The 17,902-nt window shown below is 40.9% G+C and overlaps 1 protein-coding gene across 1 annotated transcript in view; it reads left to right on the top strand.

The window, feature by feature from the left end:
- Nucleotides 1–3,725, top strand: part of ENOX1 (ecto-NOX disulfide-thiol exchanger 1) — a gene marked incomplete at its 5' end in the record, with an annotated part of 43,934 nt that extends 40,209 nt beyond the window's left edge. Inside the window, one exon of the mRNA XM_010013657.1 lies at nt 2,771–3,725. Within this exon, the coding sequence (XP_010011959.1) occupies nt 2,771–2,902 (132 nt within the window). The remainder of the gene's footprint in view (nt 1–2,770) is intronic.
- Between the last annotated feature and the right edge of the window lie 14,177 nt (nt 3,726–17,902).

The raw sequence follows: 17,902 nt of genomic DNA, 5'->3' as shown, positions 1-17,902 counted from the left end.
AGTTTTAGGAGACAATTCCTTATTCTTCTGAAAGTTGTTAGGCATGGGTCACACTGAAGATGAACTTTCATGAACATGTGAATGGTCAATGAAGCATACCCTTTGTCTCCACATGGAAGTGGAGAGGGACACATAAAGGAATTGGCTGACCCTATTGCTAAACTCAGAAAAGGTGTAGCCACTGCAGAAGTGAGACCAACACACTACAGTGTGCAAAGTGGGTTTTAATGCATCAGTTTGTACCGTCCATAGTCAAAACATACCTGTAGGATAAAATTCTTTGACTTGCTTTTAAATATCTACTGTAGGATGAAATGAAATCAACCCCGAAAGGGCCTCTCCACTGAATATTAAGTATGTGAAGGGTGAGAAGCTCAGCCATGAAATAGCCACCTTTGATCAGGTGAATGCTACTCAAAGTGCTAAACAACAGGTCTGCAGGATGATAGATTGCATGAAATACTTAGTGGATGCAGGGGTCACCCTGCGGTTAGCCACAGCTCTGATCCATATCTACCAATACTTCCTATGGATGTGGAGATGACGGTGTTTGCACAGATCTTCTGGCAACATGCAGTCAGGATGTAGTATGGTCTCAGAATGTGAGTGGCACTCCTTGTGTAGTGGTCATTAGACCACTAGTCCAACTGTAAACCTGGCACTGCCAAGGCCACCACTAAACCGTGTCCCCACATCTACATGTCTTTTAAATTCCTCTAGGGGTGGTGGTTCCACCACTTCCCTGCGCAGCCTGTTCCAATGCTTGACAACCCTTCTGAGGAAGAAATTTTTTCCTATATCCGATCTAAACCTCCCCTTGTGCAGCTAGAGACAATTCCTCTTGTCTTATTGCTTGTTACCTGGGAGAAGAGACCAACACCCACCTTGCTACAACCTCCTTCCAGGTAGCTGTGGAGAGTGATAAGGTCTCCCCTGAACCTCCTTTTCTCCAGGCTAAACAATCCCAGTTCCTTCAGCCGCTCCTTGTGCTCTAAACCTTTCACCACCATCATTACTCTCCTTGTGTACATCTGCAGGCTCTGTCCTTGAATTTCTACTCATGTGAGTAATGCGTTGGCTTCTGTGACTTCTGTGGCTGCCAGGATCAAACCCTTAACTTGCAAACACAGCCTTCGTGGAAGGAGCATTGTCTCCATCTCACTATGGTGCCAGCATACCAATCCCTGTAACTACACTGGACCTAGCTGTTGCATAATAAACACAAGCCGCAAAATTTGACCTCTGGTTTATTTTGGAAGTAACTGCTTGTAGGAACAAATTACTTTTTAACAGTGCAATCCATAGGTGCAATCTCAGAGATGAATTTCAATTACTTTCCATGGTTAGCCTGTCATTCTTCACCTGAAAAGGAATGGTAAGGTCAGCATACCCATGTGGGCTGAGGGGTCAGTATAGAGATCAGATACATTACCCAAAGGTAACCAGCTATCCATTAGTGCCATTAGAGTATGTACAAGATGGATCTGATTACTCTGGGGCTTTAGAATTCCTCCAAGACTAATTTTCAGCACCTACTAATATGAACAAGCAGAATTATCATTGCCAAAGAGGCCTATCAAACCATGGAGATACCTGTGGGTCACTGGCAGCGCCAATAAATTTCTGTACTTCTATTTCATGCCATTACTTTAGAAGAAGTAGCAGTAGGATAAAATCTTTTATTTTCATAGAATCAAAGAATGGGTTGGGTTGGAAGGGACCTTAAAGACCTTAAATGGGCAGGGACACCTTCCACTAGACCAGGTTGCTCAAAGCTGCATCCAGCCTGGCCTTGAACACAGCCACAGCTTCTCTGGACAACCTCTTCCACTACCTCACCACCCTCACAGTAAAGAACATCTTCCTTATATCTAATCTAAATCAACCCTCTTTCAATTTAAAGCCACTCCCCTTTGTCTTATCCTTACATGCCCAGGGCCAAAGTCCCTCTCCAGATTTCTTGTAGCCCCCCCATCAGTCACTGGAAGGCTGCTCTAAGGTCTCCCCAGAGCCTTCTCTTCTCCAGGCTGAACAATCCTAACTCTCTCAGCCTTTCCCTGTAGGAGAGGTACTCCAGCCCTGTGATCATCATTTTATGTGACTGTTCATTTCTTGACTTCACTAATGATTATGCCAGAAAGGCTGCCTTCATGAAAGTGTTTTCTGCAATTTCTTCCCACCAGGAAGGTGACCAGGGATTAAGGTTTCAAAACCATAAAAACATCCTGAGTAATGCCAGGTCCGGAACTTTATGGCTTAGTTATCTAGAGATGCTGAATGGTTCAAACCAGGACAATACAGCTCCATGGATAGTCAGCCCTGAGTAACAAAAGTGAGCTGCTTAAAAATAAAAGTCTGTGCATCAGGTTTTTAGCAAGAGAACTGATGGAGTGGGAGGAGGATTCAAGAGCTCCTGGGAGGAGAAAGAAGAATAAGGTCCCATTTGCTTCCTCCTTCTCACAAGTATATCCACAACTGTAGTTCTTAGATGGACTACATATCACATGGTGTGGCTGCAGCCCCAACATAGCAGTTGTCATTCTTTCACAGTGGGATATCACTTACAAAAGCAGAAGCATTCCTGCAAGGAATCTGCACTTGCTTTGGAGTCCATGTCAGGCTAAGGTTAAAAAACCAAAAAATAAATGGTTGGTTGTTTTCATCTGGCCTGGATTCCTCCTCCATCCCTTTATTTCTTTTCTCCATATTTCCCCTTTCCAATCTACAGGACAGCTTTCTCACTTTAATTTTACCTTTATTTCTTTCTCAGATCTCTGCAAATGAGATAGAAATGCTTTTGATGAGACTGCCACGCATGTTTAAACAAGAATTCACTGGTGTAGGAGCAACACTGGAAAAGAGGTGGAAGTTTTGTGCCTTTGAAGGAATTAAAACTATCTGACTGTGACTAGTAATGAAGCTATGCAGAAGAAAAATTCCTAGAGCATGGCAGGGTTATAAAGTATTAAAGTAAGAAATTTGGATTTGGGCACATAGTGGTATGTTTTCAAAGTTATCCAAGCCTGATTTTAGTTACATTTGTGATGTTCTTGTGAGTGGAAATGTAGTTGTGCACCAGTTCCTAAAATAAAATAAAATTAAAAAAAAAAAAGTTTCAAAATGTGACAGATCTGTTTCCTATGAAAACTGAAGAAAGATACCACAGTCATAATGATTTCAAAATACTACATGTCCTACATCTAAGAAAAGCTCATTGAGCAAACAGCTAAGGAGAAAGACTGCCCAGTGATGGTCGCTAAGCTACAGCGATGTATATGTAATATGTAATAGAACTCATTAAGTTTCGTTATTGAAAGTTCTTTCTGTTTAGTAAGAAAATGGAGTAATTTTGCAGTGAGGAAAAGCATACCAAAAGAAAACTTGAAGATGTGTCTGAAGTTATTGTATTTTGTAAATTAAGTTATATGCTGTACCAGGGATTTTTGCCTTATTGAAAGAGGCCTGAAAATGTGATTGGAGTCCTCAAGAATGCTTTATCAAGAATATTATTTTTCTAATGTAACTATTCTCCATTACAAGTTCTTTTAACATGGATTGCATATCAATTTTCATAAACATGTAAATAAGGAGGAAACCAGTGTTACTGTATTGTATTTGGTATGTAACATTCAGGTTTATGCATCAAAATAAATATTCAGTTGCATTACTGTTACAAATTTTATAGCAGATATATTAATTTTTATCAATAAATATGACTTCTACCATATTGTTTGTACAAGTTTTTCTTTTGATGCTTTTGAGTTTGTATCAATACAGCAAGCGTCTCCTGGCACTTACCTTTCTCCTATCTATCTAAACTGTTAATTGTGGATAATTTGGTTAAATTAATTAGGAATCAAAGAAGAGCTTGCCATATTAGCTAAGATTAAAATAATTAAAAATATTGGCAGAGGAGGTACCAGTATGGATCTTTGTATACCTGAACAGATTTCATTTGTTTTTTCAGACAAGCAGCCAAGGTAAAAATGAACACCTTCAGATTTCTCATTTTCAATGTTGTGCTGGGTAGTTGCGATGCATCCAATTAGTTACTCCTTCTAACTCCCAGCTAATGCTTCTGGCCTTTGGCCAGCCAAGGAAAGGAATAACTCAGCTTTGGTGGTGTCCCTTAAGGACATCAGTGTAAATTATCATTTAGGATTTACTGTCACACAGTACTCCAGCACTACTGTAGGAGCCAGCAAAAGCTGAAGAAGTTCGTGTATAACCAAGCTGGGAGAGTATGGAAGCAGTCACTCCTCCCAGAGCCCTCCTTTAAAGAACTGAATCAGTACAGCATTTAGCATGGTGCTGGTTAAGAAACAGCAGCCTCCTCCAAGTCACATCTCTATGTAAGCAGAGGAGCCATCCACAAGAGAGCTGGCCCTGTCAAGTGGGGCACCAATAGCAGGAAATATGGCAAATTGCAACAGATGCAGAGAGTATCCAGATACTTGTCAGAGTGATGTTTCACTCAGGTTCTTCAATAAACAGCAATTAGTGTCAAATGCAATTAGTCATGAAGGAACTCTCTTACATGGCTGTTAGTGATTACTGCTTTAGACTAATTTCTCTTCTGGCATCTACCTGGAATATAGAAATATTAAATGAAATGTTAATTGTGTACAAAAGAGAAATAGAAAGAGGCTTGGTAGGTCTATTGTAGGAGAAAATTATGCTTTCAGTCAGTACACACAATTTTTTTTTAAAGAACATATATGTCTATTCTGGTTGCTGCAGAACCTGTGCTAAGGTAAGTTACTTGGGTGAAACTAGTAATTATATGTTATGTTAATGAAAATTAGTTTAATTCAAATAACTCCTTCTTCTCTTGTGATCATACAGATTTATGAATAATTCAGGCAAAAATGTGTTAGACCTGACAGCTCTTATTTAAGTACTGCAATATAAATGTGTACGGATAGCACTTAAGCTAGGGAAAAGAGATGTGAGAAAACTTTCACCTCAGCTTTCTTCACACCGTACTTGTTCGTGATATTTTGTCCTCCCTTTTCTCGTGTCCTCCTTTTTCTTTCCTTTAGCTCATGTCCTCTCCCACAAAACAACTCCAATCACAAACAGGCACAAAACATCTTAAAACTGACAGGACCTTGTCATCTAATCATCATATTTGCTCTGCTTGTGTTTTCTCTTCCTCTTTTACTTCCTGAGTTCTTCGTGTCTGTCTAGACCATAAGTGCTTTAGGAAAGTGACATTTTAGTCCTTGTGTAGTGCAAGCTAAAAGGAAACCTTCTTCACTGGCCTTTAGATAGCAACAGAGAAGATCTAAACTTTATAAGCAGTATGTAAGCATCCTGCAATATTGTAATGTTTCACATGAGACCTTGAAACCCTGGGGGATGCTTACGAGGATCAGATTGGGCCCCAGAACTGGGTTTAACATTATGTTCTCCATTATTTCCCCCAATTAACAGTTGGGGGAAACTGGATTAAAATGCTCAGCTCCATCACTTAGTTGCTGAAATGTCCTTATGATGACCCTTGGGGGATCAAGTTGGGGATGCTGAAGTGATAAAATGGGATGAATACCAAAGAAGCCACCTTTGAAAGACATCTAGACTGGACATTAGGAAGCATTTCTTTATCGAGAAGGTGGTCAGACACTGGAACAGGCTTCCTAGAGAGGTGGTCAATACCCCAAGCATTTCTGTTTTTAAGAGCCATTTGGACAATACCCTTAATAAGATGCTGTAACTTTGTCAGCCCTGAAGTGGGTAGGCAGTTGGACTAGATGATCATTTTAGATCCCTTCTAACTGATGGTTTGTAGTCTATTCTCTCTCTTCCAGATACGTTACCGATACATGGAGAAGACAGTGATGTTCTGCAAGCCAACATTAAATTGTGGCAAAACATCCTTTAGCTAGCTTCTCTGAGCAGTACGGTCAGTCAATCTGATGCCCTCATAGCCCAGAAAGATGTACTCCATATGAAGTGTGTCACTGCAGGATATCACTGCAGGATGCCTCTAAGAGCCCTGGAGCCATGGCTATGGGTGAACACTGTTGGGCATTGCAGCAAAATAACTTGTGAAAATGCCATGAAGTGATGCCACTTAACTGTGATAAAAGAAGTCACTGTGGTGGAAAAGAAGACTAGTCCTTCTCTATGTCACTTTATCCTGATGACTGGAACACAGGCTTGGTCAGCTGCCTTGGAAGTCAGCATGCTCTTCCCCAGAAAAAGGAAGATGTTGAGGTGACTAAGTAGTACTTAGTGAAATGAGGCAGTGCAAGACCTGAAGCAAGTTTCTTCAGCTGAGTCAGCTTGAAGGAGGATGCACATTTTGCAGAAACTCAGAACCATTTACAGTCAGCAGGATCCTCACAACGGTAGTGTGAAGGGAAGGAAAGGCCAAAGGGATATCACATCATCAGGCTTACCATGAGCTCTAGAGGTAAGACTGTGCATAGCCTGGCATGCAATTGCAAGTTGTGGCAGAAAGTTATAGCTGTGTCCCCTTCTTCTCAAATAGAGACTACTGGAGCAGGAGAAGATTTGGTTTCTAACTGCCCAAACATGCTGAGGGTATTTTGCAGGCAGTCGTAAGCTCAGTTGGCCTGAACTCCTGAACAGGAGCTCTCCCAGGAGAGCTTTTTAGCTCATCGTCAGCATTGCATTGTCTTGGAGGAGTGGCAGGGTTGACTTTCATCAGTTTAGAGGGCAAGCCTCTTACTGCACTGTATTTGATTACCACTTGAAGGCCCAAGAGATACACTGTGCAAAAACTCTTGGACAAATGTGCATTTCACCCTGCACATTTAAGGGAGATGAGTGTAACCTTTCCGTTAAATTGCATTTTATGCCCACAAGAGACAGCAGAGTTTGATGAAGACTGCATTATCCCCATTACTAAAAAGGAAATTTCTAATATTTCCTCATGCTATTGCACATAGTGGAGCCTTAATTGTTTATTGAAGTGTGCATGTTTCAGGCAAAGCTTGCATGTTCACAACTGCCAGAGCATTGCATTCACTTAAGAAACAGCTATACTGAGACTTAGAGGCCACCCTGTATCAAGCTATGCTACATTTAGCCACACATCATATACAGTAAATGCTGCAGAATCTTAAGCTGGGAAATTTGTCATAAGAGCATTCTGGGTGGCTTGTTTAAGTCAGAATTCTGGTCTTGAAAGCACTGTTTTATTTAAAATCAGAATGGCTCTGACAGTCAGTATGACAAAAATATTCTGCGCTGATGCGAGTTGATTTGGGGAATGAGGTTTGGGGAGATGAAGAAGGAAAAGAAGTGGAGAGATATATTCTTTTTGTGCCTGCAGCACCAGTGGTAGCTGGTGTCCACTTTGTCCACTCAACAAAAGCATCTCGGAGTTCAGCATCTCCTGCAAAAGGATACAAGTTGTTCCTTGACTTGTCACTCTGGTTACCCTGGAAAGATCTGCAGCTCTTTTACCCTAACTTTTCTTCAAAAAGAAAGTAGAAACAGCAGCAAATTCCTTCTGGTCCTGTTCTGTAGTCAGTCTCCTTTGGAAGCAACTGCTGAGGTGCTCAGGAAAAAAGTAATCTTCCTACATTTATCAGCATTAACTGCCCATACAGCAGGATGCAATACTGAAGAAGCCATTCTTTCTTCAGACTCTCTCTAAGAGCACAGTCTTTGAGACTACTTGGACTGCAAAGGGTGAATATTTGCTTACTGAGTTAACACTGAATGTTTCAAAACCAAGTCAATGGAAAAAGCAGCCAGATCAGGAAATTATGCTTACAAGGTGCAGATCTCCTGACTACATAAACCCATTACATTGAATACGTGGAAATCCTAATTCATAAACAAAATCAAATGGATACGTTCAGGAGTACTTCTGATTAACTGTTTTGCCTCACAGTGGGTAATAAACATCGTGCCTATTCAGACTTAATGGGCTGACTCCAATGTCATACTCCCTCTTAATGGGGATATTTAGGGGGCAGCAAGAGTTAAAAAATACATATTTCTTCAAACCCAGCAGAGAGCACTCCTGCAATCCTACCACAGCCATATTACAGCCATTTGCTTAAATTTCTGGCTGGTAAGTAGTTCTAAACAATTTTTGTACTTTCATATGCATACATTGAAGCCTAAAAAACCCCCATGACTCGGACTGCTCATATCTTAGACATGTCACAGTTAATTCTGTAGTGATCCCAATAGCATATGGTGGATTAAAATATATCTCCCATAAAAGCATCCAGCCATAATCAAGGTTATCAAGTGATGGAAAAGATTTTTTCTTTCTTTTTTTTTTCTTAATAGTTTTTCAGAAGAGATTATCATTGTCAAAATTGTGCCCTTACTTCCTAACTTCTTTTTTTGTTTGTTTTTTTGGCTTCTTCTAGCCAGTTTTGCTTTCCTCTGCAAGATTAAATAATTCTTTAGTATTGCATATTTTCTTCCCATGAAGACATTTATATTTTGTAGTCTATTTACTTCTCAGTAATCTTTCTCATAAGCTAAACAGATTGAGCTTTTAAGTGTTTTGCTATAAAGTATTTCTCTTCCCTTTCTCAAATCATTCCATCCTATTTTTTAATATCCTTCCCAATTTTTCAACACCTGTTTTAAAATGTGCAGAGAAAAGCTGTTGCATGAATTAGTCTGATCAATGTTGTATACAGACATGAAGTCTTATCTCTGCTCTTGATTCCTTTCAGAGCATTAGCTAATCACAAATGTCAAAGCAGTAGTCCAACTTAGTCACTGTTAGGTCATTTTCTTCATCCTTCTGGTGTAACAGATTCCTCTGCATAGAAGTGTTTCTGTATGCTAAAGCCTGGCTTTTCCGACCCCACTGATAGGCTTGTTTGTGCAAGGGCAAAGGTCTCACCCCATGAGGGTATTCAGGAGCTTGGAGCCCATGCATGGCCTTCACAGTGTGTTCTTTACTACCAGGAAAGTCTGTGTAACTCTCCGATGTTTATAGCATTGCATGATTAAAATGGGGTAATCAGATCTGCTGTCAGGATGTTAGCTGATCGCATCAAGCATTCAGAGGGCAATCGCACAGGCTTTGTCTAGACTAGGGTTTAAATGCGTGTCATTAGCACATATTAGCTGATACATTTTAAAAGTCTGATGCAGACAAAGCAAAATGTGTTTAATGGGAAAAGCTGGCTGAGTTAGGCCCTTGGGCATTGACACTGACACTGGTTTGTCTATTTTAGAGCTTTAGAATAAGTTAGCGAAGGGCTTGTCTCCAAAGACTCTAAGACCAGAAAGAGATTCATTCTCAAGTAGTTTCTCTGAAATAGCTCTAGATAATAGTTTTATACACTTAACTAGGTAGGTTTTCTCTCTTTTATTTTCTTTTTTTGTTTGTTTTGCTTTGTTTTTTACTTTCCTCTCTCTCCATATGAGAGGTATTATATTTAAAACTTAACCCTCTGGTGCATTTCTCTTTCCATCACTGCTCCTTGCTGAATATAACTGATTAGCCTGCTCATGTCTGGGGAGGAGGTTGGAAAACTTTTATACTCCATAGATCTGTTTGCTGATGTTAAAAAACTGACTATCATTTCACAGAGGGGAGACATGGTATGCTTGTGAGAGGAATGGGAGTGGAGCAGCAGAATACCATGAAATAGGATTATAAATAGAGACTGGAGGGATTTTGCTGGAACCTGGCGTTCCATCAAAAAGCCACTCAAATCTCAAGACATCCCAGAAGCCTGTTATAAACTAAAAGGGGGGACATGGAAGAAAAGAGATAAGATTTCAGAGTAAAAGTAATTATGAAGTGTGGTGGTACTGAATGCATGAGAGTTTGTGAGTTTCCTTAGCTGGTTCTGCCCATTTAGTCAGCTTGAGCAGGTGTTGTATCTGAGCCTCTCTAAAGGGGAACCTTCCAAAATCAGTCTGCAGCTGGCTCTATCCCAGAAATGAGCTCCTCAAATAATATGAATTTCCAAAGGCAGAGAAGCTACCCTGCAAGAAAAATCTGTATCTCTACCTCTACAGTTCACTGGTTGATAAAGAATGGTGATGTTAGCAAAACAATTTTTCTTCTCCTTGAAGGCTAGCGAGGACATACATCATTCATAGAAAGCAAATACTTGCTGGGTAGTCAACAGACATTTCACTATGTCATTTCCACCCCTTCACTCTGACTGGCTGTCACCTTGTTAGAACTTCTCACTTGGTTAGATGGAGAAAAAAAAGCTGAAGACTGATCAGGGTGGAATATACACTTTGTCTTTAGAAGATGAACAGCCATGGATAAACACCATGCCACCAGTCCAAGGCTGATTTGTCTAATAAAGAATCGCAAGTCAGGAACTGTTTTGCAGAATGATACTGGAAGGTTGTTTTGTACAATAAAGTGTATTAACAGAGAAGAAAGCCAGAGGGTGACTCAACAGCACAAGTTTTCTAAAACACATTTCCCACCCTGAGAGGTTCTTGATTGACAGCTCTGGAAACAGGTCTTTTATTTGTGCACAGGGCAAGACAGGGAATGCATTTAATATTGACCTGGCAGAGGTTTACAGAAATCACCTGCCATATCTTTTCCATCCCTATGAAGTCTTTGCCTCATCTGTGCAAACTGCAGAGGAAGGAGACATCTCCCAAGGCCACAGAACTTCTGCTAATTTAAACATGCTTTTCAGGACTGGATTTTAATCTCTCATATATGAAATTAATTCCTACTGTCCTAGTAAGAAATTATTCAGTGACTGAGGATGGAAGGCATGCACTGGTGACCCCATTCCTCCCCCTCAACATTCACAATGAGCAAGAAGATCTGGAAGTACGTAGCTGGCAAAGAGGTTCATCCTATTAGAAACATAGAAAAGGAGCTCATACTATGTTCACACGGAATGTTGTGAGATGATTTTTCAGCCTAAAAAAACCCCTCTGTAGTTTATAGCTGTGAGATGCTCCTAAAACAAAGGTTACAGGGAAATGGAACAGCAATGAAAAAAAGAAGTACTATCTTTTATGAGCACTTTTCTACTTTTCCTCTTTGAAGAGATTTCAGTGTGGAAGCTGAAATCCACATTGTTTCGAAGGTTTACAGTCGAGAGCAGGGATAACATTGGATTTACAGCCTTTCTTTGATTTTTGTGGTCCATGCAGTTCAAACATCTGAAGAAAAACAAGGAGGTGCATGCCTAGGTGAAATGGAACTGGGCAGTCATTTACACAACAGGTCTGCAGTGCAGAGCTTCTTATTTACAGCAATAAAACATTGGCAGATGGTCAAGAGTTCAATGACGTATATTGGTCATGCAACCAGCAAGAAATCTATACATGTTCAAGATACAGACTTCAAATTTTTATTTGTCTTTCAAGAATGATGAGATTTCTGTCATAACACAGCCTTGTCAAAGACAATGGAGCATAAACTGGATGGATCTGGGTAAAGAGCACTAATCAAAAGCTAACTAGTGATGTGACTGTCACACAGTACTCTGCAGAGATATTGACACTAGCAGTAACCGGGCTAGTCTGGCCACAGGAGACATCGTAGCTGTGTTTGTACAGCCTCTATCCAGCTCAATACATTCTAGTTAATGCTCCCAGGTTAAGTGATTTGGTACTGTCTGGGCTGTCTTTTTCTGGATTTATTTCTACATGTTTTCTTCTTCCGAAAAGTTTATTTTGGATAGTTTAAGCCTTGTTGCAGGCAGTTAACAAGCTGTATTGTTGACAGGAAAATATGAATTATCTGCAGCAAAAATGGGTGGATCCTAATTGAAAAAAGAACCTGGACACCTTTTTCCTAAATTTGCTAAAGGCTTGAAATTACTTTATTTGCCAATTTCCAAAGGAGATGGAGCAGCAGAAATGTTTCCAGAAATAACCAGAACAAGGTTTCTGCTCCCAGACCCATTTGGTTTGTACCTGTCCCAAGTTCCGCAATCCAAGCACGCAAAACATTCAGAGGACAGCAAAAGCTGTTCAGACTTTAAGCCATGTAAGTAATTCAAAGCTTTGGGAGGGTTACAAAAAGATCCCTTGTGGGCAATCCCAAGATCAATCCTACTGTTCTTCTGTGTAACTAATCTAAAGCAAGGTTTTCATTAACTCTCTTTATTTGATGCATTGTGAAACAAACTGAATGAGAATGTTTAGTCTGGCAAAAAAAAAGCAACAAAAAATCCCACAAGAGCTCAGCTAAACAACATACATCAAGAGCTGAGTAATAAAGAAAATAACTCTTGATACACAAAGTCTCAGATTTGCAGCTAAGCAGGAGATGGACAAGTTCAAAGCTGTACATGAGAACCAAGACATCCCAGCAGAGATGTTGGGAAACTGACACTTTGTGCCATGTCATAAAAGTATAACTCACTACTAAAAAGTTCTTGTTGATCACAGATGTATTACATGACAATACACAGACTTGGACTAAGCCACAGCCCCTTGGCTGTCACAAGCTGTCACAAGCTAAATACAGAAGTAAGGGAATCTGTGACTGAAACCAGTATTAAAGCTACTTAGCAACACTCCAAAAACCAGCCAGACAGTGCATGTTTCCTACTAAATTTCGTACTAAGGATTTTCACTAGAATGTGAACATAGAGCTAAAGATATGAGAGATGTTAGTCACTCACCAAACTTCACAGAATATCTTGTGATTGCAGGCATTTAACACTTCATGCTGTAGTCCAGAAAGCAGAGCCTAATTTTTCCTTGTCCAAGTGAGCACTTCATCTGCTCAACTGTTGGATAAGCAAGATCCCACACTGCCCCAGTTTCCATTGTGCTGTGCAAGATTTTATCCATCCAGCATGTTCTGAGGGTATCTGACATACTGATCCCCTAGTTGTGGCTGCAGGTACACACCTCACTGCTCAGCACTTTTAAGGTCGCTGCTGGGTTTTCAGACTCTTCGGATGTCTTTGTGGCATACATTTGCGTTGTTGTGATTGGTAACCACGGTCCTCTGAATTCAAAGCCTGAAAGTCACTCACTTGTATGCTGTACAACATAGGGAAATACAAGTCCTTGGTAGGATGGGTATGTCCTTGGTATGGATGGGTAGGACATTCTTCCTTGGTATGGATGGCTAGGACATTCTTCCTTGGTATGGATGGGTAGGACATTCTTCCTGGTCTTATAAGGAGGCCTCTCTTCTGGTCTTCTTAATCTAGCCTTTGTTCCCCTCTCATCTTATCTACAGATTGGTGTGGGTCTGTGTATATGTCTGTGTGAGGTCTCAAGACCATTCAAGTGGACTACAACTTTTCATTTCCTCAGCACATCACACCTTTTGATTTGTTGATTTCATAATTTCTGTTTATTTTACTGGAAGTCATACGGGCAGAGCATCATCGCAAAAAGAAAAATTATCTACGTGTAAATGGCAACCCATCTAATTTACAAAGAAGTAAGGAACAAGCAATTGCGATTGAGAACCGTTTTGTCCTTATGGACCAAAAGCTACCAGTTACTTAAATTTTTGTTCAAATACGAGAAACAAGAAACCTGAACTGTAGTGTCTGACTAAGACCATGGATTACCAGTACCTAGCTTCGGGCACTGACACTACTACAGACACTACTACAGCACTCAACTTCAAGAGAGCAAGTGTGACTCAAGGCTTCTGCTGTATGACAGGGGAAGCAGCTACAGAACCTCTGTCTAGCATATGGCATGTAGGGGCAGAATCCAGCCTTTGCTCAACAGGTTCCATGTAAACAGGGCTAGGCCTTGCTTTTACAGTACAGCCATGCTAAAGAAAGAATTAGCTTTCACCTTTCACTCAGAACACTGTTTTTCAGGAATCATGACAGGGTGTGTGATACTGCAGTTAGCTGGGGAGGAACAAGCATGGGGAAAGTGCACTTGGTCTTCACCACAGGTAGCTGCTAGAAAATCAAGGGTTGCAATATCCAGCCAATGATGACTTATTCAAAAGTCTGACGACAGAGCTGGAGCTTGTCAGTGGTAGCTACTTTATCCCATGCCAATTTAGGCTCTCAAGCAGACAGATCTGGTGCTCAGTACGGTCCAGGGTCCTCATTGGGGGGGTGCTGAATTTGGTGGGCTCATCGTCAGCTGTGGCTCAATGAAAATGCTAGACCACAGCTTGTCAGCCTCCATAGAGCCTTCTGATTTTACTGAAACAAGGCAGGAGCTGGCAAATGTTGCCACTTGAAGCAGGGGTTTCAGGGGTAGGGACCATGATTGCTCCTAAGTCTGCAAAGCACCACCTTGCTGCTGCTGCCCCTGAAAGCAACGTCCCTCCGGGCAGGGATCAGTCAGCAAAGAAAGCTGCCACTCCTGACAGTGATGTATTCACAACACTTCAAAAGAGGCAAGTCACACTAATGTTGTGGTGCTGCAGACAAAGTAAATATTTTACTATCATTTATGTGGTGAATAACAATGCCAGACATTCTAGAATAGAGGAGAGGAAGGGAAAACATAAATTTCCCCTGCTTATAATTTAATATAATTCCCCTGATTCTGATCAGGGGAAAATGAAGCTGAGAGGATGTGGTTAGGAGAGGACTTCCTTGATTAAGCTTTTTTCTCCTTCCCTATCCCATCCTTATATACAAAATGCAACATATGTAATAGATACATAAATGAGCAAAACCTATAGTGCATACCAAACTTCTAATCCAATAATTTGTATTTGAATGTTTTAGCAAAAACTGTGACTACAAACACTTCACAGACTAATTTTCAGATTCATGAGTTTTCGCTTGGTTTGCCTGCATGTTCTGTGAGCACTGTGACAAAGATATGTCCGTCCTTGCACTGAAACGTAACACAGGCACGTGTCAAACTAGTTTCGTACGGGCTTAAGCATACTTCCTCTTTCTGCTTTTTGTAGATTCATACATATTAGACACACATCTTTGGGTTTTAATTATAAAATGAATGTAGACAGCAACCAGAAATAAAGCTGACAAATCTAATTTCCCAAGCAACTCAATATCATCTCAGGATCTCTGAGGAGGAAAAGAAAAAAAAAATATGTCCAAGGAGTTACAAGAATGTTTCTAAAGGGACAAATTAAAAAATTAAACAAAGTAAAAAGTTGATCAGATTAATAGCGGAGCATTTCCCCATGTCAAATTTCGTATTTATCCCCAGCCAGGGGAATGCGGTAGTATTTTAAACATGAAAATGACTTTTCATACTGATTCCAATCTCAGACACTTAAGGGCAAACAACTATATAGATATACATCATAAATGCATCTTAAGAAAAAAGTTTCTAAAAATAGTTCTTTAATGACCCTGTACTGTGCTGTGCCAGCTCAAATCATGTAAACTCCCTCCTAATCCTTAGATTTAATCTAAATCATTTTCAAAGGGGTTGACCAGTCCCAAGTATTGACAGAAAAAGAGTATTGCTGTAAGGTAAGCAGAGAAAGCTGTTGAGTGACCAGTCACAGCCATGATGAGACCTGCACTGATGTGGAAGGGACATAGGTAGCTTTAATGTCCCACAACAAAATGTCATAGATACACAGAGATAATCCTGGACATACAAAAGATAAACAAACTTAAACATGAAAATACAGTATCAGCCAGCAGCTGTTTTTTGTTCCCAGGAGCAGGTCAGGAAATACAAATAAACCTTGAGAGAACAGTGTAGTTAGCTAAACAGGAATTTGAACTTAAACTTTGATTTAGTGAGGCATTTTTTAATATCCACTTATTCCTTAATGAATGTTTCTTCCATTAATTTATTCTATTTCATAAAATCATAGAATGACAAAATTGTTTGGGTTGGAAGGGACCTTAAAGCTCATCTAATTCTAAACCCCTGCCACAGGCAGGGACACCTTCCACTAGACCAGATTGCTCCAAGCCCCGTCCAACCTGGCCTTGAACACTGCCAGGGATGGGGCAGCCACAGCTTCTCTGGGCAACCCGTGCCAGCACCTCACCACCTTCATGGTGAACAATCTTCTTCTTTAGCTTTCCTAAGCTGATCCCTGGCTGCTTGGGCAATTTCTCTGTATTCCTCACAGGCTACCCGCCCTTGCTTTTACCCCCTGTAGGCTTAATTTTTGTGTTTGAGCTTGTTTGTGTTTAGTTTCTTTTGGAAGCTAATGGAAAATTTTGGCATCTGCTGTGTTATACAGCAAGGAGTTACACACCTAGACTGTTCACTGTCAAGAAGTCTGGTTTAAAAACAGGCAGATTAATTTGATATTTCCTACTTTTATTTAAAGAGGAAAAGACTTCAAAATTAGTTGATCTTCCCAAATCTGCTATAATGAGTGGTCATTCAGCTGCTGTCAAAATTCATGCTTCGAGTCAGCCTTACAGCTTGATAGAGTGAGTACAGCTCTTCTTGGCAAAAGCAGAGGTCCCAAGCACAACTGCCTTGTCCTCAGCAGGGGGATGATCTCTTACAGTAGTGATATTTTTGCATCCATTGAAGGAAGACTTGCTGATGATATGCTGCTGGAAAGAGTATGTGGTGATCAAACCTCCATTAGGCAGTCTGATGATTAACAGATGAACAGACATGGTCTGGAGGTGAATCTTAGCACTTACATATCAGCTGCAGAGAGGCTTCAGTCATTTCCAGCAATTTCTGTGCCACTCAGTCATCGTGGCCAAAGGTTGTTACGCTTTTTACATCCACATGTACACCAGAAATGACTCAACTCTGTAAGATAAGCAGGTCTTCCACACGACATAGAATCATAGAATAGTTAGGGTTGGAAAGGACCTTAGGATCATCTAGTTCCAACTACCCTGCCATGAGCACGGACATCACACACTAAACTATGGCGCCCAAGGCTCTGTCCAGCCTGGCCTTAAATGCCTCCAGGGTTGGAGCATTCACAACTTCCTTGGGCAACCTATTCCAGTGCCTCACCACCCTCACTGTGAAGAACTTCTTCCTTATATCTAACCTAAAGTTCCCCTGTTTAAGTTTAAAGCCATTATCCCTTGTCCTACCACTAGAGTCCCTAACGAAGAGTCCCTCCCCAGCATCCTTGTAGGCCCCCTTCAGATATTGGAAGGCTGCTATCAGGTCTCATCAGCAATGTCATCCCATGTAACGATAGTCTGATCAATGAATGTGATTTTAACGGCAGGTCTGGATGCAACTAGACATGATAGATCAATATAAAAAACATGTTACAGCACTGGTGTCAAGTTACTGCCTCCTAAATAGGCTGATCACAACCTACCCATTATCAATGTGCTTGTTTGAACTAGTCCCAACATGCAGGATAGACTAAGCATTTCCTTTCTCAAAATAACAATATACAGTAAATTGTAAACCAAACAGTTCTGTAAGGATTCAGTATATTGACATACAAAGGTCAGACTTTAGTCTCCAGAGAAGTTGGTATCCTTCTCCACTGCCCTCAATAGAGAAGCAAGTATCTCAGTTCAGTGAGGAAAACTGAAAGATTAGGCTCAGGGAACTGTGGAAGAAACTCACAAAGCTCTTGCCAGGGCCACAGATCAACTGAGAAATATCTTCATGATACATGAAGCTTTCTGAAGTCCTCAGCTCTCTTCTGAAGGACTGAGCTAGAGCTAGCCTATGGACTGCCCAGTAGTCCATAGTGCACTGAGCACTATGTAGTCCTGCCTGTAGTAGTGTGCACTGAGCAGCTTGTCCTGCCTAAACCAGACTGGAAAATAAACACAGAGTGGCTCAGCAGCCTTGAGACAAAGATAAGAAGCTTGCTGGTCTGCTTCTTTCCTGCTCCTTGGAAAGGGATTCACGATCTGAACCTTACTGACCAGTGCTCCCTTGTGCGTGAGCAGTCAGGCCATGGAACAGCAATCACTTTCTCTCACACTGCAATGTCTTTCAGGTAATCGCCAAACCCATCTATGTGTATAAGGAGCAAGTCAGAGAGACACAAGAGAAGCATTTGCTAACCTCTTTCAAAGACATGTAGGTTCTGCAAAGGGCGAGGCACCAGTTTACACTCCCAAAG

This window comes from Nestor notabilis, unplaced genomic scaffold (assembly GCF_000696875.1).
Source record: "Nestor notabilis isolate BGI_N333 unplaced genomic scaffold, ASM69687v1 scaffold3694, whole genome shotgun sequence".
NCBI classification, from domain to species: Eukaryota; Metazoa; Chordata; class Aves; order Psittaciformes; family Psittacidae; genus Nestor; species Nestor notabilis.
The sequence above is the reverse complement of the archived record's forward strand: the minus strand, read 5'-3'. Positions and strand labels throughout refer to the sequence as shown.